The 23,182-nt window shown below is 53.1% G+C and overlaps 1 protein-coding gene across 1 annotated transcript; it reads left to right on the top strand.

Moving 5' to 3' along the window:
• Positions 1 to 4,774: 4,774 nt before the first annotated feature.
• Positions 4,775 to 23,069, top strand: GDF6 (growth differentiation factor 6). The gene is made up of 2 exons (XM_058564666.1): positions 4,775 to 5,239; positions 19,980 to 23,069. The coding sequence occupies exons 1-2, from the start codon at positions 4,816 to 4,818 to the stop codon at positions 20,936 to 20,938; spliced, it is 1,383 nt and encodes a 460-aa protein (XP_058420649.1). The 5' UTR covers positions 4,775 to 4,815; the 3' UTR covers positions 20,939 to 23,069.
• The last annotated feature ends 113 nt before the right edge of the window (positions 23,070 to 23,182 follow it).

Raw genomic sequence — 23,182 nt, 5'->3', positions numbered from 1 at the left:
TTTTTTCCTCCTCTTCCTCCACGTCCCCAAAGCAGAATCTTCACCTTCCTTCCTGCTGCTCAGGGCTCTCTATCTTTTTCACTCCGACCCCTTTGAGGAGCACTGCTCAGTACTCAAAGCCAATGGGTTTTTTTTCTTTTTTGAGGGACCTTTCCTGCAGATGAAATTTTATGGAAATGTCAAAAACACAAGAAGAGCAGGGCTGCTCAGGTTGGAGCAAATGTGGGTAACGTGAGCCCCACCTAGTTGGTTTCCTCCTCATTTCTCTTGCCGGAAGCTCTAGAAGCTCTAAGGAACAGAATTTAAAACCACTACTCTAGTCCTTTTTGTCATTAGCCTTCTTTTAATGAAAATCTACCAGTCTTAAGTCTCATTTGTCTTGGCCCAGATAGGTGACAGCTAGCTAATCTTATCAGATTATTCGTTCATCAATTTATTCAGAATAGTGTAGTAGTGGTTGTAAAACATGGATGGGGATCCTACTGGATAACGTTTGTATTTTAACTGGGACCTTATGAAAGCAGTACCTCAGACTAAAGAAATGATCTCATTTGTGCAAATTTCAGGGCATAGAACATCTTCCTAGGATACATTTCCAGAGCCTTTAAAGAATGGCTACTTCACCTGTGGGTAGGCCCCTTACTGAAAGTCAAATCTCCTCAGTCACTTTTATAAAAGTGGCCTTTCAAATGACACTTTAATGAAAAATGAAATAATAAAAGAGATAAACTCCTTTATTTACTTAATAGAATTGTCTCTCCTGGGTTAATATGAAATAATAATTTAAAAATAATAACACGAATTTGGATAGAAACAGGGCAATTCTATTTGCTTTTGGTCCTGTATCTCTGGACAGGCAGATCTCTCATTTATGGATGTTCTGTTGCCAAATGCTACACACATCTTCTCTACGACTCTCTAATTTCTTAAAATCGTGTTAGTGGGAGTCACTACCGCTCGCTCCTCTTGCGGGTCCTGTAAACGTTCCCTGTCCAGCACCGTTCTGGTTCCACGGTAACTCCCTCAGCGTCCACAGGGGGGCAGGATACACCACACCGCGCAGTTGTCTGCATTTCCTTCCATGTGCGGGGGAATATCTAACCGGGAAAAGAATGACCCGGTTAAGCTGCCAAAGGTGCCTACACCAGACCTTCTCTCTTCAGCTCAAGAACCTCTAGGCCTTTTTTATGTTCTTCGTAAATGAAACTGCTGAAGAAATTACGAGAGAATCTAAATCAAGACTGAAAACAAATTCTATAGCATTATTTCAAATTTTCGAAATGTTCTGAGAAGATCTAAAGGCAGATTTTGACTTGTAGTTTGCTCTTTGTATCTTTATTTTTACAACACACACACACACACACACACACACACACACACACACGGCAAAGCCCTTGGTGTGGCCTTGTTAATATTGGGGTGGATTCCTATTTGAAACATACCCATGAGGGAGGAAGAGATAAGGCTTTATACACTACTGTGCACCATTGCCATGATATTTGAAATATGAAATGTTTTCTAATATAGAGGAAGCATTGGATTAGGTAGGAGTCAGAAAGACTGTGTCCCAGTCCTGGACCCCTGCTCTGAGTTTATCTGTCCCTCTGTTTGCTCACCTGTGAAATGAGCTCTGCAGCCCTTTCCAGAAAAGAGCAGCCAGCAGTTTCCCGGCAGAGACCTGAGGTTTGTAGAAATGAAGGACAGTAATATCTGCCCCAGGGGAATCCTGAAGCTGGGAAGACATCCTTCAGGGTCCCTGTCCCAGTGCCATTTGCTCTTAGTCTTTACTCTTACACATGACTCCATCTAGTGTGCTGAAAGACCCTAAACCACAGCAAATAGGCTCATTACTTTGTTTCCTGTTTACGGATAACTTGTAGCAGATAATAATTGCTGTGGGCAAAATGAAGAGAGAACATGCAGGGTTGCAGTTGCAGACAGGAGACATTCTTATTGGATGGAGGATCTGAAACCATGAATCATCATTAGCCAGCTCCATACTGATAGAAATTAAAATACTGATAACACAAACCACAAGTGTTTGTTTCCCCGAGGTAAGGGATGGAGAGAGACCACAGGGAGGAAGCCTCTCCTGGATGACACTTGAGAGGCGGATGTACCGAACAAGATGTTGAGCAGGCCAGACAAGCCCACGTGCATCCCAGGGGTGACAGGGCGGCAGGAGGGGAAATGCTGCTTCTGCAAGTGAGAAATGAGGAGTTTGAGTCTGTGGCTTTGCAGAGGTGGCATGTGCAGGCCAGTAGGGGGGTGGTGAAGACCTGCAGAGAGAGGCAGAAGGACGCAGAGGAGAGGTGTTGAAGGAAATTACCTGACAATAATACAAAACAAACAAAAAAATGGAAAGAAGGACCAGCAGACATGCTTTGGGTATAATGTTAAGTGACGAAGAAAGGGTACAACATAGTATCTATCCCTCGATGGCAGTAATATGAAAATAACATGTGCACAAAAAAGAAAGAAAGGAAGGGAACCCATAAAAGCAAAAACATTTTGATTTGTTGTACTGGCAAAAATAGGAGAAACAATTTTCTTCTTTCAGTGCCATTTCCTTTTATGTTGTTAGTTTAGTAAATAACAACAAGCCGTTTTAAAGCAGAGAGAGAGGAAGGAAGAAAAGGTTATGGTTAAACCACCTTTGAGTCTAAAGTTTCAGAACTTGACAATCATGAACCTAAAACTAGGGGACATAAGTAGGATTGAGATAGGGCCCAAAGGGGCATCCACAGAGGAGACCAAGAGGAGAGTAGCAGGCTCAATAGTCCAATGGTTATAAGCCTCAGTTTCCCTATCTGTAAAATAGGGATATACAGCCTTTATCTCAAGATTATTTTGAAGATTAAATAAAATAATATATGTAAAGGGGCTTAGAACCCTGTGGGATACACAAGTTCTCTTAAGGGTTTGCCATTACCTGGGGGAGGCCAGTGCCCAGGGTGGAGGGCATAGCCCAGACCTCAAGGAAGTTAAAAAATGAAGGGAACAGGGAAAACTCCCTCCTCCTGCGGTCTTGTCAGATGAGTGGTCCCTGCAGGGACAGTAAAAGGACTGGAAAAGCCAAAGGGGGAAGAAAGTGACAGGGAGGGGAGCAGAGAGTCTGGGAACCACCCCCCCCCCAAGCAGTGTGGGGGAGGAAACCATTTGAGATCAAATAAAACGGCAAAGAAGAGGAAAAGGCAAGAAACGAATTAGAGATATCAGGCCAGGAATCCACTCTTCTATGCTGTGGCGGGAGGAGCACTAGGTTTGGGGTCTGAGCCCTGGGTTCTGCCCCCTGGCTGCATGATCTCTTGGCTGAGTGTCCTTGGAAAAGTCATTTATCCTCTCTCAGTCTCATTTTTTTTAATCTGTAAAAGTGAAAATAGTAAGACCAACCTCACAGAGCTGTTGGAACGATTAAAGGGGAGCATTTCATGGTTGGTTGCTGAGCACCCAATAGATGCACAGGGAAAACATGTCCATAGCATTCCAGGGCACAGAGCACTGTGGGAGAGAAGCAGCCCTCCGCCTCGACTTCCAGCGTTCAGGCCCGGGAACGAGGGAGGCAGTGGGCGGGGAAGACAGGCACGGGGAATCTGGGGACAGAGAAAGGAAACTCGTGATGGGGCGAGGCTGGGCTGAAGAGAACCAGATTGGGGAAGAGTTGCAAAGGGAGGGGTCCACTGGAAGGGGTGGGGGGAGGCCGGGGTGGGAGACGGTGGGAAGGCAGAGAGAGATGGGAGGGCAGTGTGAGAAGAAAAGCAGGCTGGGGAAAGGGATTGGAATGCAGAAGGGACTTGGGGAAGGAGGAAGTATTGAAGGCGGAGGGAAAGAAGAGAGGGAATATGGGGGTACAGAGGAGGCGGGAGCCAGGCCTCCAGAGGCAAGAGGACACATGGAGCCGACGAAGGAGAAGTGAAGCGGCTAAAGCCAGCGTCAGAAGAGGTTGGGGACTTCGAGAGGAGAGGCCGGGGCCTGCAGGAGGGCGCAGCAGCTTTTAGCATCCATCCAGACTCTAAAGACTCGTGGCCTTTGCCTGACCTCGAGAGTGGGGAACAGATGCCCTGTCTCTGTGGAGAGCAGTACCCCACCGAGAGAATGGGTCTGTTTAGAGCTGGGCTCTGCGCATGGCACGCGGCGAGGCTTCCCTGGCCCTGGACTGGCCCCTGAAGGGAGCGAGCGGCCGGCCTGGCGGTTGGGGCCAAGGACGGAGGGTGCCATCGCCCGGAGCCAGCGCGCAGTCCGCTGCAGAGGCGCCTACACCTAGTGGTCTCTGGGGGGCGCCGCAGCTTCCCTCCTCCGGGGCCGCACGCTCCCAGGAAAGTGGAGGTGGCTGGAGACGACCGAGAGTCGGCGCAGCCCTGCGAAGGGACCGAGCTTGGGACAGTCCTAGGGGGATTCCGGCGCTGCGGATGCCCCTGGCTTCCTCGCCGCGGGGCAGCCGCGCCCGCCCTTCCCGGCCCAGCGCTCGGAGCCGGCTCTGCGCTCACCGCCCGGCAACCCCGCGCGTGTCCCGCAGGGGCGCTGCGTCTCCCTGCCACACCGGCACACCAAGGCCCCTCTCCCCCACACCTCCTGCCCGCACCACCCGACCTCTCCTCCCACCCTCCGCTCCCCTCCCCTCCCTCCCTGCCCTCCCCTCCCCTCCCGGCGAGGGGCGGGAGGGGGCGTGGCAGGGCCGGGGTTTGTGTGGCTGGGACCCGGCTCCTCGCACTCCGAGTCCGCCCGAGGAGCCGGGCCCCGGCCGCTGTCCAGCCGCTCTGTGCCCCTCACGTCCTGCGCCGCCGCCTCTCGGGGAGACGCTGCCATTCACTCGCCATGGATACTCCCAGGGTCCTGCTCTCGGCGGTCTTCCTCATCAGTTTCCTGTGGGATTTGCCCGGTTTCCAGCAGGCTTCCATCTCGTCTTCCTCGTCCTCCGCGGAGCTGGGCTCCACCAAGGGAATGCGGAGCCGCAAGGAAGGGAAGATGCCGCGGGCGCCGCGAGAGAGTGCCACTGCCCGGGCGCCCCTGGAGCACCAGGAGCTTCGGCCACGGCCGCAAGATGAGCCCCGGCGGCGGCCGCCGAAGCAGCACCAGGCGCAGGAGCCGCCTGGCGGGGGCCCGCGCGTGGTGCCCCACGAGTACATGCTGTCAATCTACAGGACTTACTCCATCGCCGAGAAGCTGGGCATCAACGCCACCTTTTTCCAGTCTTCCAGGTCGGCTAATACGATCACTAGCTTTGTAGACAGGGGACTAGGTAAGTGGCAAAGAAGATGCCCGACTCCTTTCCCCCTGGAGCTCCGCAGCCGGGGCGCTGCTCCGGCACTGGCAGGAGGCTGGTTTGTGAATTCCCTTCCAGCTCTGGACACCACCCACTTTCTTTTCTTAAATTGTTTTTCCTCAAGCCGGAGTAAGTTTCTGAATGCGGCTGCAGATTTTACTCCGGTTTGCAATCCTCCCTTCCTCGTTTCCTTCTTTCCCTTCCTTCCTATCTCCCTTCCTTCCTTCTTCCTCTTGTCTTTTGCAGAAAGCAGAGTGGTGGCCGCTCGTCTGGTGGCTGGTGGAGGAAGCGTGGAGGACGGGAGGTGGCAGACAAATGACCGGGGCTGGAGAGGGGTCGCGGCGGAGACGGACTGAACCCGTGCCACGGGGTCCCGGGTTGTGCGGGGTGCGCGGTCTAAGGCCTGAGCTCCCGTAGCGGACCAGGCGGGCCCTGGCTCATGAAGGAGCGTTGGAAAGCTCCGAGCTCCGGTTCTCTCCGGGAAAAGCCGGCAGAAGCGAGTCCCGCGATCAGAGGAGCGAGTCCGCGAGCTGCGTCTGGCAGTGCCCTGGCCCAGCCGCTGCGCGGGTTCTCGGCTCGTCGCCGCCGCTGTGGGTGTGGGGATCGTCAGCCAGGCGGGAGCCCAGCGCCCTCGGGCTTTCTTGTTCCTGCAGCGTGCTCTCGGCCGCTCTGAGGCCGCAACCGAGTCGTTTCTGCAGAGGCGGCGGCAGCAACTGGCAGGGCAAGCCGAGGGGCAGGGGCAAGGTAGCTAAATTTCGGGGTTTGTTGGTACTTAATCCACATGGGTGCGTGAGTGTGCTCATCCCCCTTTCTCAGCCAGGCGGCCCTCCTCTCTCTGCGCTTCTACCAGGAGCCTCGCGTCTGGTCCCCTCTGTGGATGCGGGTGCATGTGTGGGTGTGTGCGGAAACCCCTGCGACCCCTCGTTGCCATCCACCTTGGTCTGCAGCGTGGCGAGTGCCTTCGAGAACCTCGCGCTCTCCCTTGTCCCAGAAATTGAGGAGGGATCCACAGGCGCCGGTAACTCAGCTCCTGAAGAAGAGACAGTAACGTGGAAGGGGACAGGAAAGGAAGGGAGAAAAAGGGAAGGAAGAGGACAGGGGAGGAAGGGGATGAGAAGAAAGGGAGGAGATAAAAGAGATTTAGGCAGCTATCCGCTCCGCCATCCTGACCAAACTTAGCTCCGCGGCTGTGACGCGTTCCGAGTCTCCCACTTCCAGGTCGGAGAAAGTGGGGTCGCCCAGGAACCCCCGAGCGCCGGGGTTCGGGCTGAGAGGGCTGCTCCGCCCTGGCTGCCTTGTGTACTCGCGCGTCCTTGAAGCTTTTCAGAGCAGGCTAACGGCCCGCGAGCCCCGGGCTCTTCCCGGGCTCCAGCCCCCATCCTCCTCTCTGGCAGCCGCCTTTCTTGCGGACACGGGTCCTGCCCACGCTTGGTTTGCCGCTGCAGCGGGAGGTCAGCGAGGTTCATGAGCTGCTGAAAGGTCCGGGCGGCAAATTAACGGCGAGTATTTTATGGTAACTTTAAGACTACTAAAGTCACCTTAGTAAATACACGTGGCTTCTTCGTAGCGCTGCAACTGGGTCCCTGGGCTCCGTGCTGCCGGCGCAGCTCTGCAGCACAGCCAGCTTCTGCCCCTCCATCCCCGGCTCTGCCTCTGTTGTCTCCCTCACACCAGATCGTCAGTTTATCGTCCGCCTTCTCTACTACCCTAGTCGAAGGAGAGCGAGACTAAGGAAGCTCAGAGAAAATTGCTCAAGAGGTCTTTCCCCAAGGGAAGAAATCCCGGAGGCCCAGGCTGGCGGGCAGTTGGGCGCGCATTTTCTTTTCCCCCCGAAGGGAAGTGGCAAGAATCTCCGCCCCTCCCCCAAGCAAGCACCCCTAATTCGTTCGCTGCGCCCTGTGAGTCTGGCACAGGACCAAGAGACCCTGCAGGCTGTTCGGAGGTGTCTATCGAAGCCTGCAGCGTTCGGGCAAGTGTGAGGGGTCTCTGGTGGCTTCAGGTCTGGCGCAGACGCAGCCTCGCTTCACCCTTGCTCGCCCGCTGCAGCCTCTCCTCCGACACCGCGCTGGGCGCCCTAGACGCCGGAGGCAGAGAAGGGACTGGCTGAGCGCCCGGGCTGGGGGGCCTCTGTTCCCGCGCCAAGGTCTCCAGGCTAGCCGGACCAAGATCCAGACGTCCGGCTTCAACTCCAGAATGCCGTGGAGCTGCGCGCAGTCCCCAGTCGGAGGAGATGCGGCTTGAACACCTGGATCTTAACTTCTAAGGCACGGTCTCCTCCACGCCCTCAGGTTCCCAGAAAAAGCGAAGCAAGGCAGTTAGCTGACTGGGAAGGCTGTGTGGCTCGTCCCACACCGCGCGGGGGCGAAGGAGTGCGGAGCCGCGGGCTGGAGGGGGCGCGCAGAGGAGGGGGTACGTTGCGGGCTACAGCCCCAGCTTGATGAAGGGAAAGCCTCACTTTCCCTCTCACTGATTTTGATTTGATGTGTCACCGGCGGTGACCTCAGGCTGGACCTTCCGGGGCTTGCTTAGCATCGGGCCCCTGATTGGAGTGTTTCAACTCAGCGATCTAATTGAGGGTTCATGTCATAACACATCAAACGGTGTCTAGTCTCCCGTGATGGAAGGGACCCGCCAGCCGCGCATCCCCAGCTCCTGGCAAGGACTTCCGCCCCTCTCACGTGGGGACTCTTAACCGCGCCAAACCCTCCAACATCCCCTCCCCCAACCCGTGGATGGCCCGGCCAGGAGGAAAGAGCAGCGGCCAGCTTAGAGCTGGGCCAGCCGCGCTAACTTGGCGCCTTGCCTCGGGGATGTTTAAATCGCCTTCGAGTGTGGCAGGCTCGGCTTCAAGGAGCAGGGGTCCCTCAGGGGGAGGAGTAAAGAAAATGGAAGGAATCCTGAAGCCGGCTCACAAGGCATGAACAACTTACTCACGTACAGTGTTTGTAAAAAACCTTCCTCACCTGGGAACCCAGAAACCGTACAAGTTACACCTGAAGCTTGCGATTAAGTGGGAGAACAGGCATCAAGTCTATCCACAGTGAATGAAGAGCGCTTTAGGTCCTATTATAAAGAGGGCACGTTCTGCACTACCTCACTCTTGTCACCCTCTCCCACGTCCCATGAGCAGACCTCATTGCAAGGATTTTTTTGTTTTGTTTTTTTTAAATGTATGTGTCCTTCCTTTCAGCTTGCTCTCCAAACATCTAGAGGTAATAATAATAACCAAGATATATTGAGTATTTACTGTGTACCAAGTTCTGTGCTAAAATCTGTTACATCAATCATTTCATTCAATTCTAACAACCACTCCCAGGGAAAGGGCTATTGTCACTGTTTTACAGGTGAATTAAAGAAGACAGGTTAACCAACTTGCTCAAGGTCACAGGGCTAGTGAGAGGTGAAGCTCATATCTTATTCTAGACCCCGCATGCTTACCTAAGGCACTATTTGTGTAGCGTAAGGGGTGAAGAAGTTTCTAAAGGATGGTGGCAAGAAGCAAAAGTTAAAAAAAAAGAAAAAAGACAGATTTCCCACCCTGTCTAATATTCCTCTGTGGTCTCTTGAGACCCAGTTACCAGTTGGAGGGGAACTTTGGATTTAAGGGCTGATTCTGTGCTATGCCTTGCTTCCTCTTTGTACTCCTTGTAAAAGGCACAAACTGTGTTATCCCTGATCTTTTAAACTGCCTTCATATTGTGCTTCAGAAATGGCTTTGGATCCATAAAGTGAAAAAGTGTGTGCATGTGAGTGTCGGTGCAGTCATAAGATCAGAATGGACTAGGTTGGATGTAGAGAAATTACAGCACATGATGTAACTCATTAAAAGACCACTAGTCCTGGAGCCCTAGACCCCCAACTCTGGGGCCTGGAAAAGGCAGACAATTAGAACTTCTACGAATTCAACATGGCTGAGAGATAGCGGGGGTGGGAGAGAGAGAGAAAGTAGCAGAACTCGGACTTCTAATTTGTGTAGTGAGCAGTGCCACAAACTACCAACAAGGGGGGAGGGGGGGACACCTCGCTCAAGGATGAGGACACCAAATGAGTCTAAGAATATTGCTGTGAGTTAGGTTTCCAGATGATTTTGAAATAAGAATACTCAAATTTTTGGGGGGTTGTTGTTGTTACAATAGGCGCTCAGAAAGGAGGCGGTAGGGAACAGATAAAAACCAAAACGAGATCGGAACATCCTTGAGGAACTTGACACCCTAGAAATGAATCTCAGGAGAGGTGGCGGCCGATTGTTTGTTGGCTTCTTGATTTACCTTCTGGGTCGCGATTACCAGGGGGCAGGGCAGGACAGTTGTGGGGATAGCCTAGCTGCGGGGAGGGCATTCTAAGAGCTGCATAGTTCCCTCACGACTCAAGTTCGTCTGGTACAGCATGTTTATGCAAAACAGCGAGTTTCTGGGTGGACCTGGGCCGCAGAGTGGTGTAATCAACGCAGCGGCGCTTTTGCCCGGACCCTGTTGTCGTTGGCAAGAGGAAAATGAAATATAAGCAGGGAAGTATTTTAATGGGGACGGAGGGAATTCACAACTGTTAATTATTTGGTGACCTTGTATTCGATTTGTTTGAGTCCCTTATAAAAACACTAATGCAGACCAGACGGCCAAGTGAGGAAGCCGGCAGAAGGTTCCAATCTAGGCTTTATTTCCCCGGAAAGAGGGAACAGCCTTGGAAAAGGATTGCTGAGCGTTCAAGCGCGTGCGTGTGAGGGCGCGGCAACCTGAGCGCCAGCGCAGCGTTTGCGTCGTCGTCCAGGTTCAGGATCTTCCTCCTGCCCGGTGAACTGGAAGATCCTGGAAGAAGCCCGGGGGTAAGGGAAGGAAACTTTAAACTAGAATTTTGTTCTGCTCTTCTGGTTGGAATGAGTAAAACATTTTTAAGGCCACAAACCAATCCCTTAGCCTTTGGCTTGTTGTTAAGTATCAGTGACTGCCGCCCCCATCCCTAAGGCCTCAACGGTCTGCCTTACAAAATCCTTACAAGGGTCATCTTAGCTAGAAGCTGAGAACACCTAGTGTCTTCTGCGTCGACAGTGTAAACTGCGCCCGAATTTGGGCGAGCTTCCTCGGCGGGGGAGGCTAATCTGGGAAGGACACTGCGCGTTTTCCCCAGCGCGGGAGGCTCTCCGGCTTCGCGAGTTTGCGCGGTAGAGTTGCTGGTGGGGGGAGGGGATCGAAAACCGTGCTCAAACATCCTTGTTGTTTCTGCACATTAAAAGGTAAAAGTACCTAACTCACAGCCCACGACAGGCCTTGTGAATCCCTTCTCCCGCAAAGTGAATCGGGACATGAAAGCTCCCCCTCCCGACCAGAGAGGATGCACGTCGCTTGGACCCTCTGGGGACGCAGGGCGTTGCACTGATGGAGGTCCTAGCGCAACCCGTTTTTCCCAGCTGAAGTTCTCGCGGTTCTGGCTGCGCACCTCCTAGAAATTGGTGACGTCTTCCTGGGGAGGCTTGGGGGAAAGGAGAAGGGAACCGGACGCAGAAGTGTGGGAAGGATGGTATGACAGAAATAGGGTAGAACGAAAACTTTTGTTTCCTGCCAGGACTGCTGTGTTCGTCAGACGACCCACAACAAACCAACAGTAATCCCTGGGGGCTTTTAAGGAGAGTGAAGGGCATTAGTTCGATAACCCTGCTCAGACGATGCTCTCTGGACCCGCGGACGGGATCCGAGCCTGAGCAGAGGCCGCGAGGTGTGGAAAGCGGGAATGTGAATCCACCACGCCATTTCGTTGCTTGGCATCTACCACCTCTCTCCTCCTCCTTAAAGCCATGGCTGTTTATTTTTTAAGCTCAATGTCGGTTAAATGTTGTCTCCTGTTTACAGGAATCAAATAGGTCCTCGTCGGCCTAATGGGTTCCAGGGTTGCCGTTCTCTGTGTCCCAGGACAGTCCATTAGCGCTGCTGCGGGCCGAGGGTCCCCTTGGGGTGAGGGGCTGCAGGCGTTTGGAGGGGGCCGGCGGCGGGCAGCGCTGGCCAGCGTTCCGGGAGATGCGCGCGCTGCGCCGCGAGTGGCTCGGGCGCCTGGGGGCGGGGCACGGCTTAGGGACCCGCCAGTGGGCGTACCGGCGAGGACAGGGGCGGGCCTGTGGCCCAGGCTGGCGCGGATTTAGCGTGAGGAGCCGAGCAGAAAACAGAAGCAAGGGCAGCTCGGAGGCTTGGCTTTGGGGTCGGGAGTGGTTTACACACACACGCCCCAACCCCTAAATAACGCAGGAACCAAAGAGAATCGGTGCGCCTGCTTTGCAAATCTGACTTCCAAGCAAGTTGGTCCAGCCTCCGCCCCACTTCCCAGCCGACTGGCGCTCCCACTCCCCATGGGAAGGGAAATTGAATGGTGCTAGACTATGTCCCATAGCTGCCACCACGAATCTCATTTTGCTGACGTTATTTCGGGAGTCAGCCCAAGGCGAAAGCAGTGGAGCGGAGTTGCAGCAATCGCTTCTTCAGAAGCTGCGCCCGGCCCAGCCCTTTAAAGAACACATCACTGAGGTTTGTTCTGCGCAGGTCTCCTGGGTGCTAAGGGTCCAATCTCCTGCCCATCACGACACGACAATGTGAGCCCCGCCCCAGACCTGCAACCTCAGAACTGGTCGGGGAGGAGAAACCACATAAAATGGGCACCTTTTCTTCTACATTTAATCTCGAAGCTCTCAAGTCAAACGGTCCCATCATGTTCCAGTCCAGATGGCTGTTTCAAAGCTGCGAATCTCCTCTTCCACCCTGCCAGGGCCTGTGTCGCTCCCCTGGGTTCCCGGGTGACCCCACAGGTGGACAGTGCAGGGAAGGCAGCTCCTGGCAAATCAACCCGGTCCAGGCCCTGCACTCGCGGCCCCAGGGGAAGGGCAGTGACCTACGGAGGATGATGGAGCGGAGGACGTCGGGGCGCCAGCTGCTTGGGTGCGGGGGAAAGGTGGGGAGAGAGGCTCTGGTGTGTGGGGACAGTATCATCCGTTTGGGGTTCACCTGCGGTGATGTCAAATTAAGACCTGATTTGCTGCGGTCAGGAGCCCGGGTGGGACCGCGGTGAAAGGAAACGCCGGGTGACATGCCCCTGATCTCAGTTTTGCATCTCTGGCTCTCAGGCCAGTCTCGGGAGCGCGCGGCCACGAGGGCTTGCACCGATTAAGTTCATGGAAACTACTTTATAAATGACTCGATTTCATTCTGGAGAGACAAAAAGAGTCTGCGTGAAGCGCTCTCGGACTCCTGCTGGGGGCGACCAGTCCCCAGTCCCCAGCGTTCAGGGACGAGGACTGGCCCACGTCTCCCGCCAGAAACCGGCGTGACTGCCGCTGAGGGCTGTGCTGAGGCCCCGAGCGCGCGCGCAGTTAACGTTTTCAGTCGTGTGGAAGTCAAGGCTCCCCTTCCCTCCCCCTCCCAGCCTCGTTCGTTTGCCTCACGCTGAACCGGAGCTTGCTGTGCAAAGGCGGAGAAGTCTCCGCGGGATGCAGAAGGCCACCAGACCCGCTTAATCCCGTGAAGTTCACGAGGCCCGAGCCTGTCGCGGAGAGGAGGGCGCGGGTTCGCGCGCGTGGGAGAGAGGGTGGAAAAGTCTCTCCGAGACTCCGTGGAAGACTCGCCTTGGGCCCCTCTGGTCTTTGAAAGAAGGAAAGAAGCTGAGAAATAAAGGGCAAGCTATTTGAGAAAACCCTAGGGAAGCCAAGAGATCCAGAGGGCAGCTGGGCGGATGAGCATGTGAGGGGGAGGCAGGCACATTGACCGACCGACTGGCGGGACCTTCGAAGGTGACTCGTGCCGCCGGCCAGGCCTCACGAGGCAGCCCAAGGGGTCATTCATTGCTACAACTCCTCTTCCCCACAACATATGCTTGGCCCTTTGTGGGGTGAAGAAGATTGGGAACATTGCCTCCACCCCCACCCTAGATTGGCTCAGTGGACAGATCGTGCCCCTAAAAGGGTGGCAAAGGGGGAATTTGGGGGTGGGCAAGGAGACTAAGCCCCAGGCCTCTCAGGGCTGCGTCTGCCCAGCGGAGAGTCAAATGGGTTAGCACATGGGCTAGCACTGGGCCTGACCCCCAAGAGGAGGGAAGCAGCAAGGGGAGGCCCTGTCCTTGATGCCGTTTGGGCCAGAGGTGGATTTTTCACCTGGCATTGTGGGAGGGACCGCAGTGGTGCATTTGGTCTGGAAGGACTGAGAGAGATCAGGTCAGTGGAGGTGAGGCTGCAGCCCCTATGGGCCTTTGCCGTTGGCTGGACTTTAGACGGACAGGAACTGGAAGCCTCTGCTTCTCTCTTTACCTCCTCTGCTCACCACCTTTCTTCCTCTCTCTTCTGGAAATCTTGTGGAGAGAACTGGACTGTGGAGAGAAGGCCAAGGGGAGGACAGGTGCATCTTCCCCCTGCCTGGATGTAGGTATTTACAGTAATACTGCCACATTCATTAAGTGTTTTAGTGTGTTGTGCGCTGTCCTGGGTGCCTTGACTCTGACCTTCACAATGACTCTGCAAAGTAGGGGTGGTTCTCCCATTTTATGGATGAGGCACATGAAGCTGGGAGAGATTATGTGACCCAGTTCACCCAAGGTGACCCAGCCACGAAGTCACAGGTCAGGATTCAAATCTATGTCTCTTAGACTCTAATTCCTATGCTCATTCCACATCGTCAGTAGTAACTAACATTTGCATGTGTCTTTGGACATTGTTCCCACTCTTATTTCATTTGCCCTCCCTCTCTCAGTGACTGTGAGCTGGCATTATTATCTCATTTTGTAGATGAGAAAATTAAGTTTCCTTGTAAGTTCTCTTTCAGAAGTCTGATTGTTGACATCCCTTCAGTTCTGCTGATTTGGAAGTGAGTGACTTTTGGAGACCGAGGATTATTGCCCTTTTCTCCAGGCATGGGCGGCATGAAAGAGCTGGAGCCTTCTCTGGGTTTTAAGAGATCAAGGGCTGGGATGTCCAGGGTAGTGGCACAGCTACTGGAGCCAGACTGCTATGTTTACCTCTTACTATCTAGGGCAAGTTACTCCCAAGCTCTCTGTGTTTTGGTTTTCTGGTCCATAACATGAGCATAATGGCGATTATTTTACCCATAAGTGGTTTTGAGGCTTAAATGAGTTATAAGAATTTAGATCATACCCAACACATAGTAAGTGCTACACCAGTGTTTGCTAGGATTATGCTGGATGCAAGCAAGAGTACCCTGGAGAGGGTGAATTGTGTGGACTGCCTCCTGACCTCAGTGAGGATGCTGAGCAAGGTCAGCAGTTTGCAAGGCTCAGATCTCAAGAGAGGCTGGAGTCAGGGCAAGAGAACAGTGAGATGCCCAGGAGATCACTGCGTCCCAGGAGAGGGTAATCCGTGGAGCATAAATTACTCAGAGGCATTCACAACCCATGGAGAGGGCTGCTGGCTCATTTTTACTCACCTAGTATGCCTGTGGACTTCAGCATCTCAGGACATTGCTGAAGCTGAGGGACCTAGGAAAGAAGTGACTCCAAACCCAGCCCATGAATTCTCTGCTGGGAGGTCTTCTTCCTCCTACTGAAGGAAAAAAAGGAAATCCTGGGGGAACCCCGCGCACCTGGTGTTGATGGATCGGTGAGGAATGTGTGTCCCGGGCCCTCCCTCTTGCTCGGTTGCCCAGTCAGAACTCTGGAAGAGGGGCGTCGCTGCACGTCTGAGGGCCTCGCGTGGAATTAAGACCTTCAGATGCCGTCCGTCCCTTACTAGTTGCAAGACTATGGGCAAGTGAAGACACTTCGTGGAGCCCCAGTTTCCTCGTCTATAGATGAGCATAACAGTAGGACGGGCCTGGGACGCTCACGGTGAGGATTCAGGGACAGAGGCTGTCAGAGCCCCGAGCACGTGCCTGTCGCAAAGGCTGCCTCAGAAGCGTTCAGTGCTGCTGTTGGCTCGAAAATGAGGGGGTGGGGGAAAGGCTTAGCTGCAAAGTTGTCCGGAGTTTCCTTTGTAAAGATGGGTAATTATCCCCGCCCCTCCCTTCCCCTCCTAGTGGGGTGGGGATGGGAAAGCCCACTATCATCTCGGCTTTCTGAGCCGCTGCCTAGTCCCAGGGTATGTGCCTGAGGAGGACGTGGGGCAGGTCGCGGGGCGGGGCGGAGGGTGGAGGCGGGGGAGGCCAGACGCCTGGCGGGTGGCCGGCTAGGGTCCCCGCGACTTCAGAGGATGGGAGCAGGACGCGCTGAGGAGCGCCAGGGAGTCTAGGGCCCGCGGCGCGAACACGCTCGGGCGGGCGAGTGACGGAAATCCAACCAGGATTCCCAAGAGCGGCCTCAAGCTGCATACATGTCTCAGAGATGTCTTGGAAAAAGGGCAGTGCGGGCCCTTCCCGCCCCAAACCAAACCAAGTTGCGGGATTTCCGCAACTCCCGCAAGTTCCGGGAGCCGCCGCCGGCCAGAGGAGCGCAGGTGGAGCGCTAAGGCGCGTTTCCTGCCAAGGCGCGTTTCCTGCCGCTGTGCGTCCCTCCCTTACCCCACCCTTCTGGGGCTCAGGGGCCCGGTGTCCCGTCTTTAGCGCCAGGGGCATCCTTTCCTATCCGATCTGGTGTTTGCTTCGTAGCTTCCTCCAGCCACAGACTGTGACCCTGCACAGATGACTTCACCTTTCTGGCCCAGGTTCGTCATTTAAAATGGGCGCTATAGTCCCTACCTTGCAAGAGGCTAGTTTTTTTTTTCTCGTTCCCTTCTTTTCTTTTCTTTTTTGTTTTTATCATTTCCACACCAGAAGTGCATGTTTGAGTTGCTCTCAGCCTTTACTAACTTGCTCTTAACTCAAAAAAGGCTGACCTATTTATGAAGAATTTTCTTCAAATATGCGGCTAGTTTGCTCCTTCTCCTTCCCGCCTCCCCCTCCTTCCTCCGCCCACAGGCCAGGGAAAGTTGATAAGCACAAATCCAGCAATTGTAACTTGAAAGGTCTATATGTCTAATATTCAACAAACACTGAGTTCACTAGGGTGTAGGCTAAGCTGTAACAAACCAGGTTGATGCAAATTAAAAGCAAAGTAAAAAGTTCCCATGATGTATTATTGATCAATTTAAGTTGAAAAGCCTAAAGCATAGGATTTGCTTCCAGGATGTAAGAAAGTGCCACAAACAGATTTTGAAATGGCAAGTGCACGTTTTAGTTAAGGGCATGGGAGAGAGGGTCATTTGATGACATCAGCCCTCATTTATACAGGACTTAATGGGAGAGCAGGCTTGTAGAACTGAGTGTGAAGGGCCAGCTACACACCACGGGCGGCCATAGTAGCAGAGCCAGACCTTGTGATGCCAGCTCAGCAGGCAAAGTGTCTGCAGGGTCACAGTGGGTGGTGGTGTGTGCACTCCCCAGGTCGGATGCCTTTGGGCTATTTCTGTGATGCACAGCTCCAGAGCAGGTCCAGACAGGTGGGGAATGTGGTCTGTAGGGGAGCTGTACAGAGCGGCCACCTTCTTGGACCCTCTGTTTAGGGGTTAGAGGTTCTGGAGACCCAGTGAGAGTACATGTGGCTGAAAAAGTGAAAAAAATGTGGGGGTGGGGTGGGAAGGGCCTGGGAGCCGTAGTGGCTTGGTTCTGGTGAGTGCTGCCTTCGACCCACCCTGGGGCTTGTGCTTGGAGGGCCTTGTGTTGTCCTGCCTCCAGTGTTGCCCTCCTCACATGATGGGGAATCTAAAGAGCCAAGGGGACACACTCATCTAGATTAGTGGTTCTTAAAGTGGGATCCTCCACTAGCAGAATTGGCATCATCTGGGAACTAATTCGAAATGCTAATTCTGGGCCCCAACACAAACCTCTGGGGCCTGAGATAATTTGCATTTCTAACAAGTTCGTGTGTGATGCTGATGATGCTGATTTAGGGACTGCAGCAGGTTTAGTGGCTGCGAGAGTTACTACTCTATTGTGGCCACAGAGTTCTCGCCCAGATAGCTCTGAGCCCACTTCCAGGGCCTGGGCAGCTTCTTCATTGGGTCTGCCCTCCTAAGAGTGGATCACACCACTGACATGTGCACCTCTAGGACTGGGAAGCTTGGACCTGTGGGCAAGTGTGTCCACATGCAGGCGGGTGAGGCCCTCAAATTGTGGGATGGAGGTGGTATGGGAAGGGAAGGGAGCAGGATACAGGCTGATGCTCCCATGTGCACTCTTTCCCTGAGCCCTGGAAAGACTGAGTGGGATGATCTTGCTAGAAAGATCATCAGAAATCCCAAGGCTGCAGAATCAGTAGCGCCTTCTTTCTAAAGATGGTTTCTTCCGTTTTGACCACTCTTGAGGACTAGAGAAATGTGACTCAGACTATTTATTAGCCCACACTTAAAAAAAGAAGAATGAAAACAAAAGCAGGCTGATATCTCCATGTTGCATGAAAGAGAAATAAATCATTATCCTTTACACCTGCCTAATGCTCTCCAGCCAGTGACAAAGTACCTCAAGAGTTATGTAAGCAGAGATGGAAATGATTTCCTAAGGGAGCCCGGGTGTTATTCCTAGCAAGCCCTGCAAATACAGTTTGGACTGTATCCCCCCTCCCTTATACCCTGGGCACTCCTAGTTGCTTTTAGACTCCAGTACCTGGATTATAAGGGTGAGGCAATGGGGCTTAGGGGCTAAATGCTCCGACTCTGGAATTAGATAGACCTAGGTTTGGATCTCAACTTCACCGCTCATCAGCTGTCAGACTTTGGCAATTAAGTTAATTTCTCCAAGCCTTGGTTTTCCCATCTGTAAAATGGAAACGATATGACTACCTCCCTCACAGAACTGTTCTGTGCTGGTGGATAAATTAAGGATGAAACATATGTCAGTCCTCACAACAGTTAGCTAGTGCAGCCAGTGCCTTGGGTTTGTCCGTCTCATCACATCCTTAGTTTGGGGAGAGAGAAATATGAGAGGCAATAAAGTGAAGCCTAAGGCTTCAGTCCAGTGATCTGGGTGGTGGCTGAGCATTGTCAGACACAGGTTTCTTTAAAGGAGGAGAAGAAAGTGTGCTGAATTCCCACTGATTTTAATGTGACCCTGGCCAGTTTGAAGGTCTTGGCTTCCATAAATCAGCTGCCTCCAGCAGCTTTTCCCTTTTCACCTCTCTCACCCTTCCCACAGCTCCCTCTCAGGTTGGGACTTGTGCAGAGGAGTGAGGCAGCCGGGCCTGCGGTGAGCCCAGAATGGGGACTGGGTGTGGCTGAGGCTCCAGATCCAGTGCCCTGGGGCTACATCTGGACAGGCAGTGAGGGTCAGATGGGGACCCAGTGACACTTTTATTATTGAAATCGACCCAAACTTTACTAGCTTCTGGGGAAAGCTGGGGGCTTTGGGGATTTTTGTATTTGCTGGGTTGTAAATATTTTATGAGAAGGCAGCCCAGGAAAATCTGGTTAGCTTTCCGCCTTGCACATTGAAGTGGGGTTGGCTTCACGCACAAGTGTGTCAAAAAAGAAGTCCAGTTTTGCCTTGGTCCCAAAGAATTTGCCTTGGATTTTAAAAGCCTGTTATCTATCCCCCCATGTGCCCCAAATTTCTTTTCTCAATTGTAACCAAAAATTTTATCTTCAAGATTAGTTACAAAGCAAGAAGATTTCAGATTGGGTGATTGGAGAAGGGGAGAATATCGCTCAGTGTGTGTGTGTCTGTGGCTGAGGGTTTCTCCGTATTGATGTATTTGTTTCTCATTGATTACAGGATCTTCTCAGCAGATAGATCCTTGTGTGTGTGTTTTTGTTCATTTGCCCCCCTGCAGACTTCTGAAAGCCTCATTCCTCTTTTGTTTGTGGGTAAATGGTTGGTGAATTTAAAAAAGAAAGAAAGAAATCACACAGCAGCTCTTCCTTCTGTCAGCTTTGTGTTGGCCCTAAATGCTTCAGGAAAACAGCCTGATGGGCAGCAACGTCCCCCCAGACTAGTGGGCTAAACTAGGGCTGCACCATCAAATCATCTTGGAGCTTAAAAAAAAAAAAAGCTAACAAAAACCCAATACCCTGGCTCTGTCCTCAGATATTAATTCAATTGGCTTAAGTAAGCCCTGATAATTCCTAAGTTCTCCAGATGATTATAACAGTCAGCCAGATTGAGAATGATTGCTCTAGAAGTTTCTCACTTATTGACCAGCAGGTACTTTAGGTCAGGCAGGGCCGTAGGCGCTGTGGTGAGCAAGATGGACATGCCGTGGTCCCAGCTCCTATGGGCCGGTGGAGGGGGGCGGGGTCTTGTTGGGAAAGACAGACCACTAAGGAGACAAATATAAGAGAGGTCATTGTAGATAGTGCTAAGTGCCGGGAAGATAATAAACCAGGGTCCTGCGATAGTGACCGAGGGAGGCTACTTTAGATCAGGGTGGTCGAGGATGGCCTCTCGGAGTAGGTGACATTTGAACCGAGACATGAATGATGAGAATGAGCCAGCCCAGAGGAGGTCTGGGGGCAGCGAGGCCCAGGCTGGCGACCACAAAGGGCACATTAGCGGTTACGCAGGATCCTGGGGGAAAACCCGGGAGGCCGCCGCCGCGGCCGCCTCTCCAGCAGCCACCGACTTCCGCGCTGGGAGTCCCGGGCTGGTGGCCCCCTCCCCTCGCCGTGAACCGGCCGGGCGGGGAGCCGGGTGGTCAGGCCCCGGGCTGGCCGAGCTGGCCTCCCGGCCCGCCTGCCCAGCCCCCCACCCTTTTCCTCCCGGGGGCGGCCGCAGAGCACCGGGCTGATCTCCCCCTTAAGTGAAACTGACTGTAATTATTTTTTATCTCGCAGACGATCTCTCGCACACTCCTCTTCGGAGACAGAAGTATCTGTTTGATGTGTCCACGCTCTCAGACAAAGAAGAGCTGGTGGGCGCGGAGCTGCGGCTCTTTCGCCAGGCGCCCGCAGTGCCCTGGGGGCCGCCGGCCGGGCCGCTCCACGTGCAGCTCTTCCCCTGCCTGTCGCCCCTGCAGCTGGACGCGCGGACCTTGGACCCGCAGGGGGCGCCCCGGGCCGGCTGGGAAGTCTTCGACGTGTGGCAGGGCCTGCGCCACCAGCCTTGGAAGCAGCTGTGCTTGGAGCTGCGGGCCTCGTGGGGCGAGCCGGGAGCCGGGGAGGCCGAGGCGCTTGCGCCGGGGCCCCAGCAGCCGCCGCCGCCCCCGGACCTGCGGAGTCTGGGCTTCAGCCGGAGGGTGCGGCCCCCCCAGGAGCGCGCCCTGCTCGTCGTGTTCACCAGATCCCAGCGCAAGAACCTGTTCGCCGAGATGCGCGAGCAGCTGGGCTCCACCGAGGTTGCGGGCGCGGGCGCCGAGGGGTCCTGGCCGCCGCCGTCGGGCACCCCGGACGCCGGGCCTTGGCTGCCCTCGCCCGGCCGCCGGCGGCGGCGCACGGCCTTCGCTAGCCGCCACGGCAAGCGGCATGGCAAGAAGTCGAGGCTGCGCTGCAGCAAGAAGCCCCTGCACGTGAACTTCAAGGAGCTGGGCTGGGACGACTGGATTATCGCGCCCCTGGAGTACGAGGCCTACCACTGCGAAGGCGTGTGCGACTTCCCGCTGCGCTCGCACCTGGAGCCCACCAACCACGCCATCATCCAGACGCTGATGAACTCCATGGACCCTGGCTCCACCCCGCCCAGCTGCTGCGTGCCCACCAAATTGACTCCCATCAGCATCCTGTACATCGACGCGGGCAATAACGTGGTCTACAAGCAGTATGAGGACATGGTGGTGGAGTCGTGCGGCTGCAGGTAGCGGCGCCTTTCCAGCCGCCTTGGCCCGGGACTGCGGGGGAGGCCTGACTGCAGAGAGGCGGAGGAGGAGCTGGCCTTGGAGGAGGCGGAGGGTGGGGGAACAGCCTGGACATGCAGCCAAGTGGGAGCGGAGGGAGCTCAGCCTTCCCAGAACCTTCCACCTGCCAGCCCAGAGGGAGATACGGATTTTCACACCTTGCCTGGCCACCTTTGAAGAACAAGCCAAGGAGGATTTGTTTAGTTTTTTTCTTTATTATTGTGGCTTTGGATTTCCTTGTGTGTCTCGCAGGTTTTGATAGGAGGTGGGGGAAGGGGAGACTCATACCTGTTTCTCAACTGCTCCATGGATTGAAAAAATAATAGTTTAAGAAGGGAAACAGTGTGAGAGGAAGAATCACCTTTGATCACCTTTTGCTTTGATTGTTTTCTACCTGTGTAAAGAAGGTGGGGTCTTTCTGGCCATGTCATAGCCCATGCCTTGTGACCTCCCAAGCAAAAAGTGTTAAAATAGAGGAATTGGCACTGGGAATAGGAGAACCAGCAGAGCCCTGCCTTTAGAAGAGCTTTGAGAGGTAGGCCCCAGTGGGCCTTGGCTGGCTCTGGTAACCAGCTCTGCCCTGGCCTCTCTCAGGAGAGGGAACTGGCAACCTGCATCTAACTGGGGTGCTCAGGTCGCTGCCTTGACTGTTGCTCTTTCCGCTGGGAGAAAGGGAGCTGGTATGGATGGAATGACAAGAATGAGTCCAAATGGAACCCCCTGAAGCGTAATGAGAAACCACAAGGCCTGCCTCTGAGGAGCTGACACTGAGGTGCATTAGCCCCAACTGGAGGGAACCCACAAAAAGCCCTCCGTGATGTCTGTTTCTAATTGATTTCTTTGAACAGAATTTGCTAAAGTGCAGACATCCCCTTTTAAGGGGAAGGTGATTTCCCAGTTAAAAAATGGGTAGGGATGGAGAGCTATGTGAGGAAGGTAAGCGGGGCACTGGAGGGGAAGCAGAAGGGTGGAGTCAGGAATGGAGGTGGTGGGCCCCACGGAAGGACAAGGACGGGAAACGGGGGCAGGCCAGCTACAGGGGAGAGAAGGATGAAAGGGGACACAAGTCCTTGTCTCCGAAGTTTCTTTAAAATCTATGTTCCCTCCCCTCTCTCTGACATTCCTGAAAGATTACCAGCCAGCAATAGCCCAGGGCTCCCCCAAAAGAATTGTTTCAGATTGTAATTACCAGTTAGGCAATGTTTTTAAAACTTGGTAATGAGAAACTGTGAAAAGAGCAAAGTGTTACATTGAGCTTGGGGTGGGAGGTGGGGAAGGGCAGTGAGGAAGAAGGCAGCAGTGGAATTCATCTTCCGGAAGGAAGCAGGAGAGAGCACAGCACAATTTAAATACCCACTCCCAGATTGTCAAAAACATGAACTTTCCCCCAGCCTGCACCAGTATTATTGTCAAACACTGCCCATAAGTAGGCCCTTGAAGAGTTAGCTTCCTTCTCATCTTTGACCATGAAATGGTTTAAACAAGGGAACTTACACCAACCATTAAAAAAGGTTTTTGTTTCTGCTAAGTAGTTTTGTTCTCTCTCCATCTTAACCTGTTGCTTGTTTGGTTCAGAGAACTAGAAACTGTCCAAAAAAAGGGTGAGAATGATAATAAATGCTAATATAAAATGCTAAGTAAAAACAAAGACTTGGCCAGGAGAAATAATTTAAAATGCACATTTGCTGTGGATGCACTGTCGTTCTGTTAAGGCTGTATATATTTGTTTATTTAAGGTGACTGAAAGTGCAAAGAGGAAACGGACAGCATGCAATTCATCTTAATGTACAAACGTTATATGCACTCAAATGTTACAATTTCTAATATTTTTAAAGTTTATATTCGAGTTGTACAAAGTTAAGCATTAATCAGATATTTCATTCTTTCATAATGTTATCATTTTCTTAAATATTATTACAAAATTTTAAGTCTGTCTAATGGAGAGTTTTTTTTTTTTAACTGTCTACCTCACTATAATACAAGTATTTTCAACACTAAAGTTACTAGAGGTCAATCAATATTCAAAACATTTTTTACAGTATACTTTTCCTGGATGATACTCAATCTAATACTGTATTATTAAACTCATTTTTCCCCTTAATCACTCAGCCTGGTTTATATGGATCTACTTAGAAAAATCATTTTCTGAAGGAATTATTGTCCGTGGTATTCTGGTCCAGTATGGGACTGAATGTCTGAAAAGGCACT

This window comes from Diceros bicornis, chromosome 21 (assembly GCF_020826845.1).
Source record: "Diceros bicornis minor isolate mBicDic1 chromosome 21, mDicBic1.mat.cur, whole genome shotgun sequence".
Lineage (NCBI taxonomy): Eukaryota > Metazoa > Chordata > Mammalia > Perissodactyla > Rhinocerotidae > Diceros > Diceros bicornis.
Note: the sequence above shows the minus strand (reverse complement) of the source record. Positions and strands in the feature narration are given on the sequence as shown.

What these genes read in the sequence shown, in the direction of transcription:
- GDF6 (XM_058564666.1), top strand. Translation starts at nt 4,816, where the DNA reads ATGGATACTCCCAGGGTCCTGCTCTCGGCGGTCTTCCTCATCAGTTTC. An exon ending in CTTTGTAGACAGGGGACTAG is followed by an intron (nt 5,240 to 19,979) that starts GTAAGTGGCAAA and finishes TTTATCTCGCAG; the next exon opens with ACGATCTCTCGCACACTCCT.